The following is a 26,742-nucleotide window of genomic DNA, read 5'->3' as shown; positions in this document are numbered from 1 at the left end:
GATATGTCTGTTTATGCTGTACTCAAAAAGTATTAAAGAAAATATACTTGAATAGATATTTCTTGTTGATAAAGCACATTTCCAAAACATGAGCAGCATCATTAACTCTCTATTAGAACAGTAAAAACCCCAACTGTTGAAGGTTATTCATACATTATAATTAATTAAAAGCTAAATTATTGTCTGTCTTTGTCTTTTTTAGGAGTGAAATTAGATGATGAATCAAAGCATTAATTTAGACTCCATTCAGAAACAAATGGAAGAGATAGAGGTTTTTGGGACCCAACCAACACAACCTGATAAATTAGATAGATGTTGGCAACCAGGTGACCATCTGTTTCATTCAAATCTTCCATCCCAAAGTTTCTACCCAAATTCACCTCATTATGCACATATGCATACAAGTTACAGCAGTGATTGGGAAATTTTTGAAGCAGTAAAAATTCAGGAACTGGAGGAAGTCAAAGCCAGAGCTGCCCAAATGGAGAAGACCATGCGCTGGTGGTCAGATTGCACTGCTAATTGGAGGGAGAAATGGAGCAAAGTTAGAGGAGAAAGAAATAAGGCACGAGAGGAAGCAAGACAATTGAGAATCAAACTAGACAGTGTCATAAAAGAGCTAAGTGTGCTTAAAAAAATAAATCAGGATTTAGTAAGTGAGAAGGAAAACTTAGAAAATGGAACTGCTTGGAAAACGGAATGCTATTGCTCAGAAATATCCTGTATTAAAAAAGACCAAAGCCTATTAATGTTTCTGGAACCAGAACCTCCGAAAGACCTAACCAAAATCATCAAAATTACTGGGGCAGAAGACACAAAGAAGGTAAAGAATGGGAAATATTTTTTGTGGTTCATGAAGACGTGATAAAGTATGGATTTTTATGTAGAAATGGGATTTTTCAAGATTTTTGACCAAAATACTGCCTGATCCATTCACTAGCAAAACCCTTCAGCCCCCAGACCCACCCATCTAAATATTTCTAATCCAGAAAAATAAAGAAAACAATTCATACCCTTCCACACTAGATTAGACACTTAAGGAACAGAGGCAGACTGTTATATCCAATAATTTACCATATTGTTTTGATTCTCTCTCATGTTTTACGGTAACAGGTTACCTCTCTTGTCTGAATTAATCATGTTTTGTATACTTACATTCTTTCTCCCCTCCAAAAAAGCATATTAGGTTCTTGACTTCTAAAGAACCTAAAATCTAAAATCATTTAATTCTCTCTGAACTTCAGAAGTGTGGGAAGAGGTAGGCAATTCTTTTGCAAATGTTCAAGACTTTTTATTTGATAATGAAAACAATTAAATCATTATATAGAATTTAAAAATCAAGTATCAGCATTGTTTTGACAGCTCCTAGCTTTACACAAAAGATCCAGGTACATTCATCAAAAATTGAAGTATTTGTTCATGTTTAACTACCTTTAATTCTGTGCCTTGGAATGCACTATATAGTCTTCATAGACAGCACCATGTAAAAATCTTTACTTGTTTTCTGATAGATGGCAGTATTTGTAGATATAGGTAATTTTTTTTCACACATTGAAGGAAAATGTTTTTCCCTGCATTGTTGAAAGCAGGAAAGTTTTTACTTTGATTCAAGGGAAATTGCCAAGATCTTAGATCTGTATGTATTCTGTTTTGGAAATTTTACTCTCTAATGCATATTAACAGTATTATATTCCTGTGAAATCTGGGGAAAAAATAAAACAAAAAAGGTAATGTTAGTAGCAAGAATAAATTTTGCCAAAAAAGAACACCTTTCATATTTTCAGTCAGACAAATGTGCCATTAGAAGGAAATACCACAAAATATACTTTAACTATTTTTCCTTAGTATAAAATTTTTTCTACTTAAAAAATGAAAGTTTATATGTGAATGGGAAACATTTTTATTTTTCAGTGGTCTCTAGTATTTTCTGATGTAAATTTTGGGTATTATTCTAAAAACTCAAAACAACATAGTGATGTGAAAGAGGATTGTCAGTAAACTGCTAAAATGAGATTAAATTTTAAACAAATTTCCTCAGCTATGGTAAAGCAAATATATTTCTAAGGGAAACTTGTTTATAAGAGACATTCAGTCTTCCTCAAAAATGTGTATTTTACTTTTAATTTTTTTCCAATTTTGATATTAGTTTTTCTAGTGTTTTGTATGCAAAACATGTATCTTCAAAATAGATATCTATATACCTTGTTACTTATGAAAAACTTGTGTAAGCCTGCTTCAACATACTTTACATAAAAAGTTTGAGTTCCTAATGTAAAGTTTCTCAGTAAATTATTTGTATGGATAAATTGCATTGCTGGTTTTATTAGTCCCAAGATTCTGTCTTCACCAGAGTTATAGCCAAAAAAAGAGAAATTGAATATATTTCCTTTGTAAAGACATGTTTGAAGTATTTTGGATATGAAGCTTTTCATAACAGAAGCTGTGAGATATTACAAAGTTACAGTTATTTAAATATACTGACATTTTTGCACCTTCTACCCATATACAGTCCAATTGTCTAAGATGTTACCTATTTACTTTTTTTCTCCTATATTCCTTAAATGTCTAGAAGAGCCTTGGTAGGCCCTGCTAGAGCTATGTTAGGCTTTTTCCTTCACTTATGTTTTTCTCAGGTGTCATATTTTTGTTTTCTCAGGATGTAAACAAAGACCAAAGCAATGACAACAAAAAAATCACCCCAAAGCCTCCCAATTTCTTCTCCAATGGACTTCCCAGCATCTTTTTGGAGGAACCTGAAATAAGTTTGGGTACTACAGCTAAGACAAAAGAGAATGATTTAATACATGTATCAATCTTAAATTTGCATTTGGCTGAGATGAGGAAAATCCTACAGAAGGAAAGAGAGTAAGTGCAAAATATATCCTACTTTTGGAATTCTCATAGAGGGGTTGAAGACAGTTTTTAAAATAGATATGGTGATGTTGGCATTTAGAGCTCATATCTTCTAAACTTTATTCATTGCTATTTGCAAGGCTTTAATAAGAATTTAGAGAAACATTTCAGCAAAGTGTGAACCATTGTTTTCTTTGGCTTGTCTGTCATTTAAATAAAAGGTGTCCCATACAAATATGCAATTTGGTATTGATGCAGTGATATTTAATGTATGTTATAACCAGTTATTGGAGTGCTTTGTGCACAATAACAAATTTTCATATACTCTACCAGCAGACTTTGAAAGAGTCCAACTGTAGAATGGCAAAGGCTGTTTTTGAATTCAAAATATATGAATCAGCTGCAAAATTCTGTTAACCTCTTCACTTGTAGCAAAGTCTGTGTTAAAAACCAGTAACAAAGAGGGAGTTACAGATTTATTGTACACTTATGTAGCATATCAAATTTGCCTGACATAAATACTAAATGTATATTTTGGTGGCCTAAAAGAAGTTTTATGCTGTATAAATGATCCAAATTGAGAAAGATTGAATCTCACCAGAAAGACTTTCCAAGGAAACATGGAGCATGTGATGTATGATGATGTAGTAGCAGACTTCAGGCTGTAATTACAGGGGATGGTAATTTCAAAATCAGTTGAAGTTAATTAGAAAATTAAAAGGAAGAAAATGCCCTGTGTATTGCAAATACAGTCAACACTTTCAGTTCAGAGAGTATTCAATGGTAAACTGTGCTGAAGAATTTCCTTCCTGTCAGTTTATTTCACATTTCCTGTCTTTTTATTTAATGACTGTCATGTACATAGTACAGGTCTGAGGTAAAAAATCCTTTCAATTCCTAACTAATATTTAATGTGCTTTTTTATATGAATTAAATAGTTGTAGAAAGCATACAATAATTCTCTAGTTGAATCATATAGCAGAAGATGGCCGTGCTCTCTCTCCTTGAAAGGTATTTCATTTGCCTGTGAAAGCAAATATATGTGTGAGTTAGGAGACTGATGCCTCACATACCCATTTTCCTGGGGTAGAAATATTTAGGGGCCTGGGTACTTCATCAGCAATGAAGTATGCATACATATATAATAACTTTCTTTTAGAAAATGGATAATATTTCCACTCACTTTTAGTCACTTCTCAGGCAAAACTTTAATATGTTTTGGTTTGTCTGTTTGTTCACATGCCTCTCTAACCAATTTTTAGCTGTACTTCACAAAGACAGATTTTTTCATTTATTCCTTTTTTCATGTGTTTATTTTTTCATTTTTTTCATTTATGAATAATTTCATATTCATTTATTTTATACTGCAGTATAAGACAATAAATTTACTGGCACACAGTTAGAACCAGGGCGCGTTTATAACATGCAACATGTGGCAGTGCCAACCTCAGGCAGCAAAAATGCTCACCGAGCTGTGATTCCACATAACAGCAGGGATTGGTACAACAACTCCTTCTCCAGGGGGGCAACATTTCCTGCCTGCAGAGATGTTATGCAAGCAGAAGATTTGTAACTTCTAAGTATGAAGCAACTATATTTGGCAATGCAGACAGTCAATAGCTAGGAATAATGTTACTAGGATAAGTATTCTAATAGCCACCAGTCTCTTGAGATAGCTGATGAATCTGTATTAAGCAGGCTGTCACCTGCTAGCTCAGAAAGGGTTGGTCTCCACCACTCTGTAGAATTGGCTGATTTTGCCATATTTCCAACTTCAGATTTCCAGTTTTCTCTCTTAGGTTTTGTTCTTGCTCATGTCAGTATTTTTACTCCTGTATTCTGGAGTTGCTAGTAATGACTATCTCAACAATCTCACCCCGTTTGCATTTTTATTCCCCTTATCTTGTGTGGCTCTAGCTTAAGTATTTTCTCACAGCTTCTTTCTCACAACTTAGCAATTTTCTCAGTGAACTCGAGCCAAGAACACACAGCTGTGTTGCATCAAAAGCAAACAGATAATAGACAGCTTGAACCCTAAGGCCAGAGGTTACTTTAGCAGTCAGTATGATCTTACTCATACAGCAGAGGACTTCTCAGCAGTTCCCTTGTTTATATGCAGCACCCTGAACTCTGACTGCATTTTTCTAGAGTCAAGTTAGCTTATGCAAATCCAGTGTTTGAATTTCCCTCTAAGTTACCTAACTAGTAACCTTCTTGGTTTCCCAACTCTCTCTGTAAGATATTTCGCTTTTTCACCCTGAGAAGACTTCTGCTTTTTGCATTCTGCTTAGAGCTATCATCAGTAATGTTGACATAACCTTATGCACACAGATCAGGCTTTGCAAAGGACAAAAGGAAAGAAGGTCTAAAAGAAATAAAAGTAAAGAGATGAAAATTTATGTTTTGACATTCAAAAAATATCTTGCCTTGGGTTTGCAGTGTAAAATTACACACCAACATTCTCTACTAGGTACTAATGGCTCACATCAATTACACATTTGAGGTCCATTAGCATGAATGGAAATTACAAACCTTATAAGTGGCTCAGCATTTTGCATAATCATTTGCTTAAAATAGATATCTTTTGTCATCAAGATTGTAATTTTGGATCAGTGTTCTCATCTAAATTGTCTTCTAGTTTTAAGATAGTAATTTGTTCTGTTTGAACTTAAAAGTGTTTATTTCCTCTAAAACCAAAAGCCCACAAACTAGTTGACTGCTAGTTGATAATATCAAAGAAGAACTTCTTAAGACTGGCTGGGTAATGCAGACAATGGATACAAAAGGCTCTGACTAAGCAACAAAAAAATCCTCTTTTTTCCTACGAGGATCACTGAACACTGGCACTGGTTTCCCAGGAAGGTTGCTGAGTCTGCGTCCTTGGAGAGATTCAAAAGGCATCTGGACATGGTCCTGAGCAATCAGTTCTAGGCAACCCTGCTTGAGCAGGGGGTTTGCACCAGATGGCCTCCTTGGGGTCACTCTCAACCTCAACTATTTTCTGTAATTCTGTGATTTAATTAGATAATGAGTTAAAATGTCTCCTTACAAGATCCATGAAACATGCTCTGAACTTGATTCTAGTAAGTAAGTTGCTTCTGATGTCTGCTATATTCTTTCTTCCACTCTTTGTTTTCTTTATTTAAATAGTAATCTTTATGTACTCAGAATAATTTCTTTCAATTAGTGGTATCAGAGGGAAGTGATCTCACTTAATTACTGTAACACAAAACAAAACTAGTGTCTTCTAAATAAGCAAAACATACTGTACATTCCTGTTTTACTTTTCAGAATAGACCATTTCTGAGGACTTTTACTGCATTCAATACAGTCAATAGGCAATTATTCAAAGTATTAGAATGCCATCTTTCATGCTTTCTTTTTCCACTGTATTAAATGTCCCACTAAGAATACTCTTAGTTCCCCAATGAAGTCATGATATCATTCCAATGAAATATCCCATCACTTTGAAAGCAAAACGGTTGAGTTGAAAGGCATGAAATACATATTGCTCCATTTTGCTTTGTGAGTAATGGTGTTTATTTTCTTACTGTAATGTTATGGGATTTCTAGGTCCTTGCTAACATAAGCTGTGCTATATACTAAATCTAGGCAGAAAAAGGAGATCCCTGATTCAAGAGCATTAGGTTTAGGTATAAAAGAGGAGAGAAGGAGATATTTCACTATAGTGGATTGCTTCATTAGAGTAGCTGACATTGCTTCCAGGACGTGAGTCAGTCCAGTCAGAGGCAACTCTTGTTATCTCTGTGCAAGCCTGCAGTCTGCTGCATAGAAATGTCCCAGACAAATTCCACCAATACACTTTGCTTTAATATGTGAATATTTAAACCAAATATTCTCAAAATATAGTTCTAGTAAGCCTGGCAATAACATCTTTGTTAAAAATGTTGAAAAATTATGTTAGCCTCCATTAAAATAGAATATTACTACTGTGGCACACAACAGTTTCTTTAATTGCCAAGTATTAGAATTTTCTTTTCAACTATTTCATATTTTTCACATTGTACAGGCGTAGTACTTCTACACTAAATATTACATTTTCCTAAAATTCTTCTAGCAGTTTCTTCCAGGAGCTATTATTTTTTAAAACATGAAATATACATCTTTTAATATTATTTTTTTTACACTTAACATAAATCATCTTTTGTTTCTGGTCTTTATAGTGTATATTTCCCCCTGTGTGTTTAATCTGCTGTTTGTACTAAATACAAGTGATGTAATATGTTTTCTTTGAGGATCTTCACTAATGTGAAGAAACTTGTGATAAATTAGGTGGCCTGAACCACTAACTGAAGTAAAATTTTCTTCAGTTTATCCCAAAATTTTATTTCATTTAAAGTTTCAATACTGTACTACTGGATTTCTGTTTTCTCTTTAACTATTATTTTTATTAATATTTTGGACTAATTATGCAATGATAATAAAAGTTTCTAGAAAAGCCAAGATATAACATTGACAAAGGCAGCATGACTCAAGCTATGAGAAGGAAATTCAAAGTAATTTTTGTTCTGTCAGCCTCAAAATTGTACAATGCTAAATTTTAAAATACTTTTTTAGAATGAATGTATTTCTGGAGAAAGAAATGGAAAAGATGGAAAATGAATTATTTTTTTGGAAATGGAAATATGAAGAACTGAGACAAACCAAGCTGGAAATCCTGAAACAGGTATGTTAGTAGTAAATTATTATCACATGGAGTTAGAAAGAAAATTTAGACTTCCAATTTCCTGTGTTGTAGCTGAGTAAAATTGCATCCAGGGTTTATGAATGTGATAAATCCACCATTTATCAATGATTATTCTGTGTAGCCAGGTGGGAGGGACCTGGTGGGGGTGTGTGGATGCTGCCACGGCAGCACAGGTGCTGGGGAGCTGTGAGAATGGCACCGGGATGGCTCCACAGGCTTCCAGAAAGGACCAGGCAGAGGTGGCAGGTTCCATGCCCCTTCCCATGTGTGGTGAGGCTGGTGGTCCCAATGTACAGCAATGTGTGATCAGGGTCCAGTGTGCCCTGTGTTCAGAGAGAAAGGGCCCATGTGGGATAAGGGAATGTTCAGGAAAGCCCTGCCACCCTTCCTGAGAGGCTGGAGAAATAGAGCAGTAGAGGTGTAGAAATTGCCTGAAAAAATGTGTTGTCCCCATCAACCTGGACAAGGAAGTAAGGCTGGGCAGGATTAGAGAAGGCAAAGAGGAGATTAACAAGATCTTCATAGGGATCCAGAGATAAAAAAGTCTGAACCACATGGGAGGGGCAGCCAGAGGCTGTGAGTTTCACAGTGAATTGAGTCCCACAGTAGGAGGGCTGGAAAGGTATGTTCTCTAGCAACTGTAGGATTGCTCTTTTTCCAGATCTGCAGTTCAAAAGTGAAGTAAGAGAAGAGAGCAATAACTTGTGAGGCACCAGAGCCAGCCTTAACACACACCATGCATTAACATCAGAAGGAAGCAGCAAGTGGCAGTAGTAGGAGGCTTGCTCCTGTGAGGATAGAAACCCCTGTGCTCCCCACTTGCTTTTTGGAGGTTTATGTGGCTTGCTGTGGGCTAGGATCCAGAAAATTGCAGAGAGATTGCCAAGGTCTGTCCAGTCCATAGACTGCTATGCTGCTACTCATCCCGATGGGCACCAGCTAGGAGCATATTGGGAATGATCACAGAGCTCTGGGTTGAGGTCATGGGGACCTGAACTAGGAAAGGAAGCAATGAGAGATTACAGACCACAGTGAAATAAAGAGGTGGTCAGCTGGAAAACATAGGGCATAGGTTGATAGGAGCATGAAAGACTTCAGGAATGATAAAACAATGTGAAGGGACACTCGCCTCAAATGTTGATTAAAAAATGCACACATCCTAGGAAACAAGCAGGGAGAATTAGAGCTGTATGTGGTTACAGAACTACAATGTTGGAATGATTCAAATGCTGTGCCAAGTCCATGCAGCTGGAGTACTGTGAAGGACTTCTAGAAACACTGGCAAGGAAGGGCTGAGGGAATGGAAGTTGCCCTCAGATCTAAAAGCAGCTCAGCTCTTTTGAGGTCTCCAGAAGGATGGGGGACAATCAGACTTGTGAATTTAGGATCAGAGGGCAGGCCAGTGAGGGTGTCATTGTGGTAGGAGTTTGTTACAGACCACCTAATTAGGAAACAAAAAAGTGTTTAAAGAACACAGATCTCAGAGTTGTAAATCCCAGTTCTCGTGGGTGACTACAGCTGCTAGAAAGTTAGAATAGCTGGTGCAATCACAAAGATTTCAGTGGGGTTTCAGGAATAAATTCTTGCTGAAGGCCAAAAAGTGGTGATGAATAGCTGGATCTGCTGTTGACTAATATGAAGGAAACTAGCTGGTTATGAGATGATGAATAATTTCCTCCTCTGTGGTAGCTTTGAAATAGCAGTGTCAGTCACCCTAAAAGAAGAAAGGCAAGAAGCAGAGTACAGACTCTGAACCTAAGGAGAGCAGGATATTGCCTTAGTCAGGGAACTGCTGGGAAGGCTCCCATGGGGGGCAACTCTGATAGGTAAGCAAAGGAGTCAACCCAACATGTCAGGCCTTGGAGTACGACCAAGTTTTGTCCTAATACTCAGGAGAACAGGTAGATGCACCAGGAGACTGATTTGGCTGAGCAGGGCACTCATGGCGGAGGTCTGACGCCAGAAAGCAATGTACTTTTACATTGAAGGAGTAATTTAAGAACATTGCCTGGTTGTGTTGAATTTGTGTTAGGAAATACATGTTCATTTCAATCTGTGTCCATGATTAGAAGAATAAAAAATATTTGTATTGCAGTTTTCAGGTTTTAGCTTTCAGGACAATGGATAGAGGACCTCTTTGGTCCAACAAAACTCAAGATGTATGCTTGTACAGCTAAACATAGATGGTGAATTTAAATTGTCCTATGAATTTAACATCTCCGATTTTGAATAATGGAGGGAATTTAATTAGTTTTCTTTCATGTTCTGGAAAGAATTGCTAGCAGTCTATTAAATCTCAAGTTCCAGTTAATAGGTGATGCATATGCAACGCAGCAGCAAACCAATATCTATCTTTCATATTTGAGTTCCTTTAAATTTTAGTTCTTTATTTTCTGTTTGCTCATTAAGTAGGATTTTAGCTTGTTATATTTGTGCCAAACAGAGGAACTCTAGGTTTAGTTAATAGTTTTGCTTAAGAAATTTAATCTTCATGAAATGCTTTATGACACTGTCATCAGGAATAGAACAACAGGAAGTAAAAATTTTCTGAGAATTCAGTGGAGATAGAGAACAATATTTATGCATTTGCATGTCTACATATATGTGTTTCTGTTTTTTTTCTTGAGAACATGCTCAATTGCTTTAATTACTAACAGGAGGTAATATTTTAAGCTTTCTTTTCAGCTTCTGACATTTATGACATAAATCTCATTTTTAAATTGCAGAAAAAAACACTGATCTGGATGAATCTGACTAATCTGAATGAAATTATTTATGTCAGTGGAGGGGGTTTCTGTAAGTGGAAACTCTACTGAAATAAACCAAACCTTGTATGTTGACAACATAGATGTGAATATTACTCACTATATATTACTGTTGAGAAATGGATGCTGGAACAACAGATAAGAATTTTGACAGTGAAAAATTTGAAAGTGGAAAAAAGCAAAGTGCAGACATCTACTAGGCTAAGCATGGAATCTGATTCCAAGATAAATTTCCAATATTAAATCACAAAGGAATTTCTAGACTAAAAGCAGTTCAATCATTACATCTGGATTATTTTCATGTCCTTGACTAAATTAATCTGCTATTTCCTTTGGTAGATTGCCTAACAGTCCCACTGTGAATGTGAAAAAAAAGTGCTTGGTTTGCAAGTGACAGTGCCACTGCAAATTAAACCATTTTTAGGAGTGGATAGCTCTTCTAGCCTTTTGGAAGTTGGAGAGATTTTGGGGAATGTTAGAAACTTCACAGCTGTCAAGACTTGATTATTAGCGCTCCCAGTAACTAATCACTTTCTTTAGTTACTTTCATTAAAAGACAAGTATTTACTCATCTTGGAATAAACTAAATATGGAAAGCCTTGGTGATCTTGATGATTGTCGTTTTAACATATTATCCATTCAGCATCAATTTGGAAGTTGCAAATAAGTTTTCAGTATATTGAGCTCATTAAAAAAAGTAGTAAAGTGACAATCTATGATCATAGTAACCATGAGCATTATAGGCAGCTTTGTGTGACACTAGCATTGATCTTGACTTGTTTGGGGTCGTAAATTAGACCATTTTAACAGGTACAATAGAAAGTTGCGTTTGGTGTTGTAACTGATAATTTCTTTGTTCTAAGAATTCTGTTCATCCATTAAAAGATATAAAACACTTTGATATTTTAAAAACAAGAAAGAAATTACTCAGTATAAAATTACACTAATTGTTGTATTTGCATGAGTATCTACAGAAAGGCAAAAATTGTTTGAAAGGCTGTTGAGTAAATAAAGAGTATTGACATTAGATATACTTGGGTTTAAAGTAAACTTTGTTGGAAAGAGTAGGGAATCTTTAAGTTCTCTGAAGAACATGGAAATTTTTACATCCATAATTTTGCTTGTTGAAATGTCCCCAGGAATGGAGTATCCAATTTTTTCAGATACAGTTTAGTTTTCAGCTCAATTAACCATCAGTCTGAGAAACACAAAAATTATGTATGAGTTTGATTAGTTAGGTCTGTGGACTCTGGAAAACAAAGCAAATCCTTGGTGTGTTGCTGTGATTTGTAAACACAGAATTGGAGTCAGCAAGCCTGTTGAAGTTTTAGGTTATAGAATGATCATTTTATCTTATGTACATTACAACATTCTTGTTTATACTCATTGCAAATCTTCCTCAAAATTTTATATCCATCCTTATAAATCCTGAATGATGTGCTTTTCTGGTCATTTAAGAGTTAAATAAGATGGAATATTTACAAAACTATCCTGAAAAAAGTGGAAAAATGCATGTACTACTATAGTCCACTGGTGTGCACTGTAGACTTACAAATGCCACTATAGGCAGTGCAGGTCTGTGTTTAAAAGAATTTTCAGTTAGCTGAAGTACAGAATGTACTCTTCCTCTATATTAATTAGTGCTTTGGTAGTTAATGGGGGAAATTCATATCCCTCTTTGTCGGATATGAGGTAAAAAATACACTAATTGGTAGTTAAATCTTCTTGGAACATCAGTGATAAAAAAAGTATACCTAGATAAAAAGGAACACAAGCTAAACGAACATTTTGTATATTTGGCAGAGACATTTCTGTTCTTCCTCTTTTTTTTTTTTTGTTTACAATTGAAAGTAAGTCACCAGTTATTGATTTTGTGATAGAGCCAAAAAAAAAACCACCTTTAAACATTTTTTAAAACAAATGTTTTCTGTTCTCTCTTTCAGTATATAGATGTTTTACACTATATTACAACAATCTATGTATTGCTACTTAGGAGCATTACTTTCTTTAAGAGATTGTGAATGTTCTCCTACTTGTTGTTCCCAGGTGAAGGAAGCTCCACTGATATAAGTGAAGCTTCTGGATAAATCACATCTTCTCCTATCACTGTAAACATTTAAATGCTCTTTAAAGTGCAACGGCCTATTTGGAGGCTCAGGTTGAAAACAGGTAGATCTTGGTAAAGACTCTGAATGATTTCTATCTTCTCCAGAAATCTTTATTCTGAAGTTACCTTATAGTGTGAAGGTGCTACACAGCTGTTTACCTGAAATTGCTTTTTTCATTCACTTAGTACATTTATGAAATAGAAAAGCGATACTCTTATAATCTTAGAGAAAATTTAGATACATATAGTAAGATCATCCATTCTGCCACATACTCTTCACCTGACTCAAAAAATGCCTTCTGACTGTTCCTTGAATCCTGCAGAAAGAATAGTAATTATCAGACATAAACCTGAATGGCTGTACTGGCTCCTGTGAATTACTCTGTTTAATTTCTTACCTAAGATGCCCAGAAATGTTGAGTACTTTGCATGGCTATCATAGGAAAACAATTCTGTACAAAAAAATTTTATAGTGCTTTTATAGAGACTAGACAGTAGTCTATTTTAGCATGCTAAAGGAGTTTTTATAAAGTTTGATATCAGAAGCCTCAAGGCTGAGATTTAAAATATCACTAGGCAATTTTCTGTAAACAACATCTGAATTATTTGAGAATGCAAATTATTTCATAGAATGGAATCTTGGTGCAGTTAATTTTCCTGTAATAAAATCTCATTATTTTTAGACTAGGTCTAGAATTTTGAGTGTTCCTGTGTAAATTATAATAAATGACAGGTGGTCAGACAGTAAGGACAGAATTCTGTATTGTTGCTTCAGCAGCAATTCTTGCAAGGAGTTAACTATTCTTTACACTCTTTTTATATATCAGGTCCCCGTTCATATTTAGTTTTATCTCTGGAAATGACATACTTAATGTTCTTATTGTCCAGCATAAAGTATAATTTGTCATACTGTGTAAAATTAAGGTTCCATTTGATGTTTATTTTTCCACAAATCTAATTTGGAAAGTGCAGGATAAGCCTTTAGTTTCATTGACATTTTTGCTCATACTGGCTTCTGACAAGATATTTAAACTCCATTGAGTCATACTTGCCAATATTTTCTCTGTCTTCATTACACAATTTGCATTGAAAACACCAAGCAAGACAAGAATTATTTATTGTTTATTTTTTATTTAAGGACAAGTGAGAGATGAAAAGTTATTTCTGTGAGAAAGCATGTTGAGAAGGAACGTGTGCATGCTGAAACATATTTCTGCACACAGATTTTCTGTGAAAGGAGCACCATGCCTAAATGGCACCATTTGAGGAGGTTTGTTTAGCCTGTTCTGCCACTGGCAGAAAGTAGAACTTGGTGGTGAAACGAGGAATACGAGGGAGGAATGTGCAAATGCACACACTCATAGATGTGTGTGTATTTGTGTGTTTGTGTACATGAAGCGATCTTGGTCTTTGGGATGAGTCAAGGTGCTCCTTCCCAGAGCAGGGGAGTTGAATCCTGATGATCTTTGAGGTTCCTTCCAATTCAGGTCATTGTATGATTCTATGATTGCATCTTTAATTAAAATAATTTTTCATAGTTCAGATTGAAAGGCCCAAAATCATGACAAAGTTGCTTCTTAATCATGTATTAATGTGGTCCGTTCGCCATATGGCTCTCTATATCAGAAATGAATTCTTTGCAGTGTATAGTTAAAAAAAAAAAAAAGCTTTTTAATATCTAATTTCTAAAATATGTTTAACTGTCCTCAATTTAACTTTTGGTATTGTATTTTAGCATTCATTTAGTTGTTAAAGTAAATATTTCTGCTAGTCTTACTTGTCATTCATCCACATAAAATCGGCTTGGGCTGAATTTACTTGAAAACAGTAACAAACCACTGAAGAATTAAATGTAACAACAGGTAGAATGTTGAAAATTCATGACATTAAAGGTATTTAATTAAAGATAGAAGCATTTTGCAGTTAGTGATTCAGTTCCTTTTTTTTATTCTTATCTGGAAAAAGGGAGCAATGTGCCACTTAAAAATTAACAATCTAATTTGGGAGGAGGTTTGACTGGAAAAACAGCTTTAGATAATTTTCTTCCATTTTGAAGCAAAACTTTGATACTGGTGAAATACTGCATATTTCTTCAAGTAACAGCATGAGTGATACCTTGAAGTCAATGAGAAATCTGCTGGTGTCAATGTACTTTGATCTGTTCCTAAACTATGTAGTAACAGGTGATTAGGAATTGTCACAAAAGATTCTTCACTTGTAACACTTGTAACTTCAAATTACCAGTATGATGTTCTATTTTGGGTATGCCTCAGATAAAACAGAAGACATGTACTCTGTAAGCAGTAGAACCATTGCTACAGGCACTTTCCACCAGACCACTGCTCTACAGAAATTATTTTATGTAATTGCTTATCTAGATCAAACAACTAAAGCTGTATATTTCAGGTTCATACTCTGAAAGGAGAGCTGTATGGAGAAATGACCTATGATATATTTATCTGAACTCTAAGCAGCACAACACTTTTAAATTTCCTTGAACAAGTAATTTCCTCTATTTCTTGAATCCTATTGAACTTACAGATCAGAAGAGAAAACAAGCTTGAATACTGGTTTAATCTGTCCTTTTTAGCATATGTTGTTAATGTTTAAGGAAAAAGCTTGCTGCATCAGAACATGGCAACTTTTGGAATCTGTTGTATTATAGTGCAATTTATCTGTGCTTTAATTAACATTGGTATAATATCTTGTACTCATCAAAGAACCTTGATGCCATTTTGATTTTCGTGAATTTTTCACATTATGTCAAATCAGACTTGCAAATTTTAATTAAATATGTTGGTATGGATGCTTTTCCTACAGGAAAGTAATGATTGCAAATTCTAGTGTGGTTTCACACTATTTAGTATTCTAGTAGTCTGACATGTATTTATTTGTAGAGACCTACAGTTACAGAAAACATCCTATTCCCAGCATCCCTTGACCATTAATCTGAAAAGTCAACAGTTCTCATCTGTAAGATAAGGGAACTTGTGTAGTCCCTAAGTTAAATGTAGAGACTTTGACTGTTGCTGTCATTTTGATGGTTTTTGTTATGATTCATTACCAGTTGCATTAAAAAATGTACTGTAAGTTTAGTTAGTATCTTATTTTCCAATATATGAATTAACATTCCTATTATATCTTTAATATTATTAATTTGATAGTATTGTATTACCAATTAAAATTGAGTTGAACAGTGTTCTGATCTGCAACATGTAATACCCACACAGTTTAGGAACTTCTTGAGACTGAGGAGAATTTGAACTTGTTTTGAATGCTTCCTAATTATGCTGACCATTATTGATTTTTCTGTTTCCTTACAGTTCCTTATTTAGCTATACATTTTTCTCAATTCAACAATATAAAGTGAGGATGGAAAGTTGGCTAAGAAATTTGTTGTAAGCAAAAGAGTTATTGACCTTCTGTACAGCAAATAAAACTTCACAAACAAACAAATAAACAAATATATTACCCATTGCATTATTTACTCTTTTTTTCCAGATGATTTTCTACGTGTATGCATTCATCTTCTTATGACCAATCCCTGTATTTTTTGAGGAAGGGTTGTCATTTTCCTTTTACAGTACTTATTAGAATGACTTATGGCATATTCTAGTTCCTAAATTAATTACTAATAATAACTACATAAACATACAGCAGTAGATAACTATTTGAAGTAAAAGAAGGCAAGCTTTTATAATCTGGATTGCAATTAAATTTCTAGGCTGTTTATTTTATAAATAAAATATAAAATCATTTTTATTTTTAAAAATACCAAATATAAAAATTATTTTCTGTAAATGATATATAAATTGTTATTGCTTGGAAAGTTAAGAATGAAAATTTAATTTGTCTGGTCATTTCTTTCCATAGAATAGGAGCTCATTTTTGATTCCATTAGGTATGTACATGTAGTTCTACTCACAGGCATACAAATCTATTTTTTATCTTGCTGTTAAAAAGAGGTTTTGCATTAGTCAGTCTCAGGTCTCCCAGGGCTTAGTCTGTGTTTCTTATTTTAGGAAGAAGCTTGTTGTATTAGGTTTGACTAGGAAAAACAGCCAAAAATCCACATACATCCATGGTCCCCTCCCCCTGATAAGAACACTAGTAACAGAAGTAAGCTAAATGCAGATTAAAAAAATCTTAAAACAGGAAACTTCAATCTTCAGCAATACTTGGATGAAAAGAGAATTAAGCAAAGTTTAATAAAAAATTTCAGGTGTTATTTAAAAAAAACAGAACAAAAAACCCACCAAGATTCTCATCAGGGGCCTATTTTACTTTCCTTTAAAATATAAACCAGAATGTCTGGAATTGAGCTTTTTAGCACAGAGTAAGGAATCATTCCGCCCTCCTCTCCCTCTCATGAAACTAAGATGTCAGTGAGGAAAATTAAGGGGTGAAGGTTCCTGCTTTGCTTCAAATTTTTTGATTAAGAATTCCCAAAACCTCTACCTCTGAGATTTCAAATTACATTCAGAAAAATATTAATGTAATCCTATGCCTAAAACAATCTTTGCCATTTACTTAGAATTTTTAACATAATTTGTTTATTCTATTACCACTGCCACCCCTTCTGTGTTTTATCATAATCCAATCAACTATGAGAAAAGCAGGCTAATGCTTGTAAACAAATCTAGCCCTTCATTGTAAATGTCAAGAGCTCAAGTTTTACCTTGTTTCTTAGTGAAACATAAATATTAAAGTGTGTTTTTATTATTTTACTTTTGTTTTTTTAATTGACTTGAGCTGCAGGTATTGGATCAATTGATTATTACTTAATATGGGATGCTTGTTTATTCCCTGGAATAGAAATTTGACCTCACTGTGCATAGTAGCAAAAGGAAATACTTGTTTGTACATTGGAATTCTCACTCTCCACGTGAGTGATGGCTTGTCAAGTTTTGAGTTTTGGTTGGCATGTGTCCCTTATAAATTTCAAGCAGAATTCTCCAAGGGATTAGCTGAAATGTGAATTATTTCCTTGAATGAGATCAGAGAACATTTTAAACTCACCTAAACCACTGTATAATGTTTGTATAGATTAATCTTGGTTAGAACTCTAATTACTATGTTCATCTCTAGTCAAAAAAGGAAAAATAGTTTGAGAATTTAGTCGTGTTGATCCCATCTCAAATATCATTTTCATTTAGGAATACAGCAAACAGCATCTTGTACATGCAATTTTTATGTAAGGTCATGATTATCTAAGCACCAATATTTTGCTAAACACAACAACAACAACCACAACAAGATAATTGAAGAGCCTGCAGTAGAAGGTATGCTGCAAAAAGATGCCCAGTGCATTCAAATTACTTTAGATTTATTTTCTGTTTCTAATTATGGGTAGTACAGAAACCACTTGAATATGACTGGTTTTTTCATTATTAAAAACAAAAAAATAGCCTTCAAGTCACATGCTACTTAAAGGATGCCTAACATTAAAGTTATGAGTAAATAGTAATTGAATTATGTTGGAACCAATTATTCAACTTTTGTTTCTGCAGTCAGGAATTACTCTGAAAACTGCTCTCATCAGATTTGTACAGGAAAGAGTGAAAAATGTTTGACTTATAGGCAATTTCCAGAAACTGAGAAAACTTTTGGAAGTGGTTAGTATGAAGTAGGCTAGAAAGGAGCCCAAATAAAAAACTGATACTGGATAGTCTGAAAGACCATGACGAAAGAGAACATTTGGTAATTTTGTAGAGTCAAATTACTGAAGTAAGCTATTGAAGCATCTTTTTTGTGCAGCTAAGTTATATTTGATATAGATGTTGGTACATGTTATACCATGAGCATTACTTTTGAAATACAGCAAGCCATAGAAGTAGGAGGGGAATATAGCTGAACAGCAGCTAAAATGAGAAATACAGAGCAGGAGAAGTTGTGAGTGATGCTGACAGAAATTCTGGAGGTGAGGTTCTTTGCCCTAGACAGAGACGGAAGTTTCTCTTAGATTTAAGCAAAAGAGAATGCATAGAGGTGCTGTTGGAATGGGACTAAATTGGGGTGTTCAGGGCACCCAAGGGGTCTGTGCTGAGGGTCTTTGTGGTGTGAGCTAGAGGTGAGGGTCTTAGTCCCAGACAGATGGAAAATAAAGTCCTTCCACTGTTGCCCATATTATAATAGAGGTATAAGGTCTACATGAAATTATCTATGGCTTGGCTATATTAAAAATAAGAGAATATGAGTATTTGTTACTGAACAGTAAAAGTTTTAAAGGAAGAATGATTTGATGGACAATTTATTATTGGTAATTTAATTGGATTTTTCTTTTTTCAGTAAGTAAATAGCTCTCACTTACTGCATTCATCTTACGATGGAAGAGAGGAGAATTTCAGGGAAATTCTGGAAAATTCCCAGTATCTTGATAGATAGGATATTTGCAACTGAGAGATAATCTTAAACCGGCTAAAGACAAAAAGAATAAACAGGCACTATTTATTATGGCAAATTTTTCAAAATGCTGGAGGAGCAGATTACAGATTACATATCTTTTTACCTAAATTAGAAATCTAGGTTTCATTTTTCTTGCAGGGGCATTTTTTCTAAGATGCAGCAAACAAGATTCTGGTGGTGAAGGGGCAGTTACTTCAATGGTTCCTGATGCAGCAGCAGCAGATAACCACAAATATCTGAGAGGGTTCCCATGAGCTCCTCAATGATCTCTGAGAGGATGCTTGGAAAGTCAGGACAAGACTTAAGCCAGAGCACTTTCAACTTCAACCTGCACAATGTACTCACAGGGATTTTACCTAGGCTACTCAGAAATTCAGTCAATATCAATATAATTGACAAAATTGAGGAATGGTTCTTACTCAAATATTTTATTTTGAGGTAGGCAAATATATGCCCTGCTACCTTTTGGACAATATGAGGGCTTCTCAATCAGAAATGGTGGTAAAATATTGATATATTCATATTAGAAAATGTGAGACAAAGCTGCATCAATAATAAACACTGAGATGAGGCTTATACTCTGTTGTAATTTGAAAGGTAGATGACGATATTGATGTTTAGTTTTTATTATTTTTACTGTTTTCACATATTAAATTTGCATATAGAAGATGCATTACTTCTCATCAAGTACATCAAGTGTACATTTTCCAGTGAAAAATGAAGAAATCTTTTTTTTCCTGTGTTTCTCTCAGCTGAAACACTCTTTACTCATAACAAAACTAACAGGTATTTGTATGGACTGGTATGATAGGGTATATGTATGGAGGTTTGCATTTTGAACTACAGATTTTTTAATTCGGCTCTGCAAGATAATAATAAAGTATATGGCTCATTTTTCATGTGCATTAGTGACTTGGCTGGTCAGGACACGTGGATGCATTTAATATATCACCTGACTTTAAAAAAAATAAACAGCATTTTTGTATTTTCTTGTTTTTTAAACAATGGGTGAAAGTCCCTTAGTTTCCAAGACAGCCTACAAATGGTTTAACATTTGGTTTATATATCAGTAGAACACTGAGAATAGAACAGCACAAAATGTATCAGAAAAAATAATCACACTCTTCTTTGCTTTAAATACTCATGCAAATATTCATGTTTTTCTGGCAAGTCTGCAAGAATGTCTACTTGACAAAATTGTCCTTACATGTTATAAATATCAGATTCTTTATTTATAGCATGTGTTTTTATATCTTCATTATAACAGTCCATTCTAGTTTTAAATTTTTTCCGATATAATTTTGAAATTGTTTTTGACACATGAAAATGTTGACTAAATAAGCAGCACTGTACCTCTTGGTAGACACTGATTGTTTGGACATTCCTCTAGTCTCAATCTTCTTATGAAGATTACAATGAGGAAGGTTAGCATACCCTGCTTGAACAGGGATGCTGGCCCAGATGGCCCACCAGGGTCTTTCCTACCTTATCCATTCCGTGATACTGAAAGAAACTTCCAGTATTTGTTCAGTCATTGTTTAGTTTTTCCACACGAAAAATGTAAGTATTTCTTGTTTAAAATGAGATCAAAATGCAGAAACTCTTCATAATTTTAAAGTAGAAATAAGTGCATGATGTGTTACTGATCTCAAATGTTTAGGTAGGTAAAGGTAGTTCCTCAGTAGTATTCAATTATTTACAAATAATAGGTCAAAGTAGAATTTTAGATAGGCATTATGGATAATTTTCTATGGTAGACATTGATAGAAAATTTGTTTTCCTTGAACAAATAGTAGATTCTCTTGGAGAGGCGGTGTTAATTTTAGCATAATACACAGTCTATATGAAATTGAACTCACAAGAAACTGATGAAAGCAGTGCCAAATTCAGATAGAAAGAAAGATCTGTAAGTTCAAAGGTAATTTTCTCCACCTGACCATGTTCCTATTCTTGAACTTATATTTATGTCTCTCTTCATATATTATTTCTGATTGTTGTGAATTTTCATGCTTAAACCTTTTTATATATCTATGGACAACTTCTATTCCTGCATAAATCACTTCTTTTAAACTAGTCATACGCACAAAAGAGTTTTCTCTGTGTGCAGACAAGGGGAGAGGAAAAAAAATACTGGTAAATCAGCAACTTTCCATTTAATGTCAGCATAGTGCAATGATATCAGCTTGCAGCAGACTTAAGCATTTGAGTAGAACCAGGAGGAAGAAACATTTGATTACTAAATCGGCTGGTGCTAGGCATTGTTATGAATACAAGCATTCATTAAAAAGTTCCATTTCTTGCAGGGCTTGGTGTCTCAAGATATTGTCAGGCACAATAACATTTATTAAGCTTTCAGTATAGTTGCTGATGGACTAAATGGTGTTCTTGGCAGACTTGCATACAATAGGAAAAAAAACAGAGTAAAATTTTTTTACTGCATTGAAGCATTTGTCAAATAAAATGGTAGCAAACATTTGTCTTCCTTTTCCTGTGGAAAGAGTGCTATGGATTCTAGTAGTCTTTGATTGCACGTTTCAGGTGAAAAAAAGAAAAGAATTCTAGAAAATGCCAGACATACTGGAAATAATCATTGCAAAACTGCCCATTGTCACGCATGCTTAGTAATAATTTTGCTTGCCAGCAAACATCACACCTGCATACAGCAGTCCTGATCTTGGAAGCAGGAAACCTGATGAGTTTTCTTTAAGACCTTAGGAACTTTGGCAGTTTTCCTCATGTTCTTACAGACTTCTAGGAGTAGAAATCTCAAAATAAAATTAAAAAAAAATAGATAATCAGTTTTAAAAACGAAAAAAACAGACTTCCTCCCCTTTACCCCAACAAAATAGGGGTTATTTTGCAAGTAGCAAAGATTCTTGGAATTGTTTTCTATCCAGTTGCACATAATTGTCTTGCTACGTGAAATCCATCTTCCTCTTACACCTTTCTCAAAGAGAAGTGAGAAGTGGAGTGGAACCATGGTGTATCTTCCAAGTTCTGTAGATACAGCTGAACTAAAACTGGAAGTGATTTAAGATAACCAGATTCATCAGCATAACTATTTTCTTCTCTTGTGTAACTCTTCGATGATGCTTCTGGCTGTATGAGTTTTTTCTTGATCCTGCAACCCAGAAGTTTTTTCTCCCAGTTGTGCTGAGAGACTCTCTTTAAGCACTTGATACCATTTCTTTTAAACCATTGATAAAATATCTTCTGACCCTGTACAACTATGTTACAAATTGTAATGACGTTTCACAATGAATTCAATGAAGGAATGTGATGCTTTTGCTTGATGTTTGCTTGATCTTTAAGCAGAGCTTGCTTTCAACTCATTTGATCCAATCAACCTAGATGCCATATTTAAAGATGCATGTTTGCATTCCTTCTAGCAGCTGAAGCACATTCCATACTTTGGAAGTTGATGACATCTCATAAATTACCACTGGGAAAAGGGCAGATTCTCTGTCCTTGCATTTCTTATCAATGTACAATAATTTAAAAGATGGTTGGTAAAAGTGCACAATTTTTGAGTTCTCGGCTCTGAAAAGACTGTTGGATATGACATTTTTTGAGAGACAGTATTCCTGTCTGAGTTACAGAAAAGAAAAATTTGCTTCTCGTGCTGAGTTTTCTGAATAACTACGGGGAAGAAATCTGTAAGAATCAAATTCACTTGTGGCTTTATGAAGATTTATGGTTATTTCAATAGGTTTTCTTTATTAGGAGGGTGTCACAGTCCTTAATTCATAATCAACCCATGGGTTATTGAATTTTCTGTGTAATATACCTCTTGCTTAAATTCTGTAGAATAATTTGTAGCATAGATGAATGGAAATTTTCTCCATGCACAATAAAATGAGGATATCAAGAATCCTGAAAATATGTGTTCATTTATCTTGCTTTGCAACATGAAAAAAAGCCCTGCATTGTCATTTTAAAGAAAAAAAAGCATATTGATTTTAAATTCTGATTTTTGATCTGCACAGACTGAAGCAGATATTTTACATTTGCACTTGAGTGAGGCTGCCCGAGGTCACTATTTTAAACAGGAGTTCTTCCTTCTCTGGGTCACAAGTCTGTAGGCCTCATTCAGCTTGCCTGTAGGCTCTGAGTATAAAGACAGATAGCACTAGAAGCTAATGATTTTCTGTGGTTGTGTAAGATTCAGATTGGAAATTTAAAAAAGAAAAAATAAAACTCTTCTATTCTCAGTCAAATCAGTTTTTATTTGAGATATGCAGATTATCTTTCATAGAATGTGCTTTTGGTAAAGAAAATTACAGTTTTGTAGAATAAAAATTTTACAGGGAGAATTTCTGGTTAGATTGGCAGTTTTTTATTTCTGACATCATTGTCAAATCAGATCAGATCAAAACTACAGGTTTTTTTTTAACATAATGCTTGTGTTCTGTCCAACTCTATTTTAAAAGCTTCTTTTAAAAAGCTGAAGATCATAGTTCTCTAAATACATTTTTTGACCTTTTCCAAGCTTTATAGAAAGCTAACAAATCTTTGCACAAAAAAAAAAACAAAAAAGAAGGGTTCATGGAATTTCTTCTGTTTACTGTCTGAAATTGTGTTGACTGCTAGATTTCATCTTCATCATCTTTCTTTTTGCATTCATTGCACCTTAATTGTTGCCCTTCATCCTACTCTATATTTTCTTAACTAAGGGGAAGGAGAAAAATCTTGTTTCAATAAAACTTTTGGAACCTCAACCACTGTTATATTGCCTTAAACTAAACAAGAGCATTAAGATTTTCCTTCTAATGAACTGTACAAGGTGGAGTTCCTTTTTCTGTGTCTGGTTTTTTCAGGGTTCTGCCTTTCATGTTATTCATGAAATGGTGTAGGTTAGCTCTAAGATGTAATTATCCAGTTTCAAAAGGTCAGTACTCTGTACTTCATTTCCACCATTCACCTTTGCAATTATCCACTTCATTGACACTACCTTGACCTCATTCTATGCTTCCACCATTATTCTGGTCTTCCTATTAAAAAGTAAAATTCAGTGCAAGTCTGTACAGATATTTTATAGAGAGAAAATATTGACATTTTAAGGGAAAATTAAAGATCCGAAGGTTTTTTCACACGTTGCAAATTTTTTCTTAAGCTTTCCCTTTTCTTTATAAATCAGAATTTGTAGTTTCACACAAGAGCATAATATAGAATGGAATATCCCTGTGGCTGCTCTGGGTTAGCTGTCCACTCCCAGCTTCTTGTGCAGCCTGAGCCTCCTTGCTCACAGGGCAGTATAGGAAGCTGAAAATGCCTTGACTTAGTGTAAGCACTGCTCAGCAACAATGAAAATTTCCCTCTGTTATCAACATTATTCCCATACTAAATTCAGAACATAGCACTGTACCAGCTACTAGGAAGAAAATTAACTCCTATCCCAGCTGAAATCAGGACTGTTAAATATGTAAATTTATCACAGTTATATCTTGGCTGCAATGAATTAAAATTTTACAGACATAGGTAAATAAATTTATCTTTGATATCAGATCTTCGTGTGATAGTCATCCTCTGCTTAATTTTTTGATTAAATTCAATCTTGGATGGTTTTGTGATTTCTCTCTATTTGATGTCTGACAAAAATGAATTTGTATTGATTAGTGTCAACACTGTGAAAATGTGAAATTTCAGGCTTAGAATTTCAGCTCTGTATTTTGGCAGGTGTTTGCAAGAAGACAGGGTTTCTCATGTTCTGGAATTTTCATGGATACTTGTAATAATAAATATGCCTGCATTTTTATTTAAGAAAAAATATGGGGCATGTGTTTATAGTCCAGTAGAAAGTATTCAAACAACTTGCATAACTTTGGTGGGGAAAAAATAATATTTGCTGCTAAATAGGGGTATCTGATTCCTTAACTTCCAACTATTGTACAGAAATTCAGTGGATAGATTTTAAAGACCTCATTGGGAATATGTGAGCATCAAACATTTACTTGTGTGTTGGAGTTAGCAACTTGTAGTCTATCACTCTGGACCCACACAAATACTTTGATGACCTGTGCCCAAAACTGCAGACAGTGCTCAAGGCGAGGCAACACCAATACAGAGCAGAGTGGAACAATCATTTTTACTGTCTTCTGATAATCTGAATGAGCTTCTTTAACTTTATTTGATTTCCAATTGTTTTTCTTTACTCAGAAATAAGGTGGGAACAGACAAGTTTGCAATTTGATTTAGCTAGAGAATGACATTGTCACTATTCATAGGATCAGAATTATGCTGTAACAGCTCATTCTCTTTGCTCTACATTCGGAATCTTTTCATTATTTGCCAGAAATTGATTTTAGAATAAAAGTAACCAATAGAACTGGAAAAGCACACCTCTATGGCACTTTCTAAAGCCTTGTTGGCACAGATATCCTGTTTCTTCAATGAAGAAGTGTCTTACAATGTTTTCAGTCACCATTTTTATCAAACCATTGATTTTAGTTTTCACAGAACTGAAAATTGTAAAAAGCTCTTAAAGTTTTGACCTTTTATTTAACATAGTCACAATTCTCTTCTTTTTTCACCTCAATCAAAAGAACTGGAACCTTTTATTTTCACAATTTTTAATCTATGTTAGTTTCTTTTAATCTCCTGTTAAGAACCAGTTAATAATAACTTGTTAACAGTAAGTACTTGTCAATAATAATTCTTCTGAAAAAATTTCCATTAGTACTTGATAAGTACCTGTTTTTTGTTATAAACATAAACTCACTTTACAATATTTTCATTTGAAGTCTGAGAAGTATTTATTGCAGCCTTGACAAAAACCTCTATGTAGTTGTCTCTGAAGAATATATCAGGTCTTTGATAATTAATCTATGTGACTTAGAAATGTTGTCTTTTTGTTGATATATTTAATTTGTCCTATATAAGGATTTGATGAAAAAATTCATTAAGTTATCCTAAAATAACTTTACAGCATTGGCCATAAAAGATAATATTTCACTTAAGACTATTAATCATGACCACAAGAAAGAGATTAACATGAAAACTTAAAAATCTTTCCTCTGATTATGAGGATAACTGTATGTAGCACTGAAGGTATACTTTAGAACTTCTTCAGTTTAATAAACATTTATTACAATCCTTCTAAATTGTAAACAGAAGAAAACATGCTGATTTTAGAGAATAAAAAGTGAACTTTGACATTGTCAAGCCAAAATCAATCTCAGTTTTATTTAAAACACTTTATTATTATTTCAATACTATTTTTCCAGAAATAGCAGGAAAAGAATAGGATTTTGTTACCAGTTACTGTATAAAAAATTATCTATGCTTTACTTTTTTGAAGGTACATTTGATGAGCAATTGACTGTCTTGGTCATTTTCAAATTAAAATATTTAACTTTATGACACACGGAAGACTTACACCTTGGGCTGATTTCTAAGGTGCCGACCTTACTCTGAGTTGAAGCCATTTGCCTCACCCAGTGAAAACCAGGGGGTTTTAATCAGATTATTCCTCTTTCTTTTTCTTTCTTTTTCGGTTATTCTTCCTCCTACCCTCAACCTTCCCAGATGGAAAGAATGCAGTGTGAGAATGCCTCTGAATGGGGAAAGAGAGAGCAACTAGAAGAAGAAAAACAAAGTTTGGAAGAAGAGACCAGAAAACTCAAAATGCAGGTAAAAGAAATTTAGGAACTTCTGGAGATGAAAAAAAAATAAAGCAACACTAACTAAATTGAGTTGTGATCACTAAAATACACCAAGTAGGCTTTTGGTAAATATCAGCTTATTTTTACTTAGTTTAGTATTATTACTTAGTTGGATAATTTGGGGAGCATTCACACCCAAAATTACTATTTCAAAATGTCAAAAAGTGTCCATAAAGCAAAGATTATACCAGAGAAAGCAGCCCTTACTGCATCCCAGACTTGAGCAATTGGACCTCAGTGGCT

At 34.2% G+C, this 26,742-nt stretch overlaps 1 protein-coding gene across 1 annotated transcript; it reads left to right on the top strand.

Annotated features, from left to right (window-relative positions):
• The first annotated feature begins 217 nt into the window (after positions 1 to 217).
• Positions 218 to 26,482, top strand: CCDC102B (coiled-coil domain containing 102B). Its single transcript, XM_066546178.1, has 4 exons — positions 218 to 823; positions 2,657 to 2,865; positions 7,432 to 7,540; positions 26,363 to 26,482. Exons 1-4 carry the CDS (start codon positions 218 to 220, stop codon positions 26,480 to 26,482), a joined length of 1,044 nt encoding a protein of 347 aa, XP_066402275.1.
• The last annotated feature ends 260 nt before the right edge of the window (positions 26,483 to 26,742 follow it).

Source organism: Molothrus aeneus, chromosome 1 (genome assembly GCF_037042795.1).
Source record: "Molothrus aeneus isolate 106 chromosome 1, BPBGC_Maene_1.0, whole genome shotgun sequence".
NCBI classification, from domain to species: domain Eukaryota; kingdom Metazoa; phylum Chordata; class Aves; order Passeriformes; family Icteridae; genus Molothrus; species Molothrus aeneus.
This window is presented reverse-complemented; position numbering and strand designations above follow the sequence as displayed.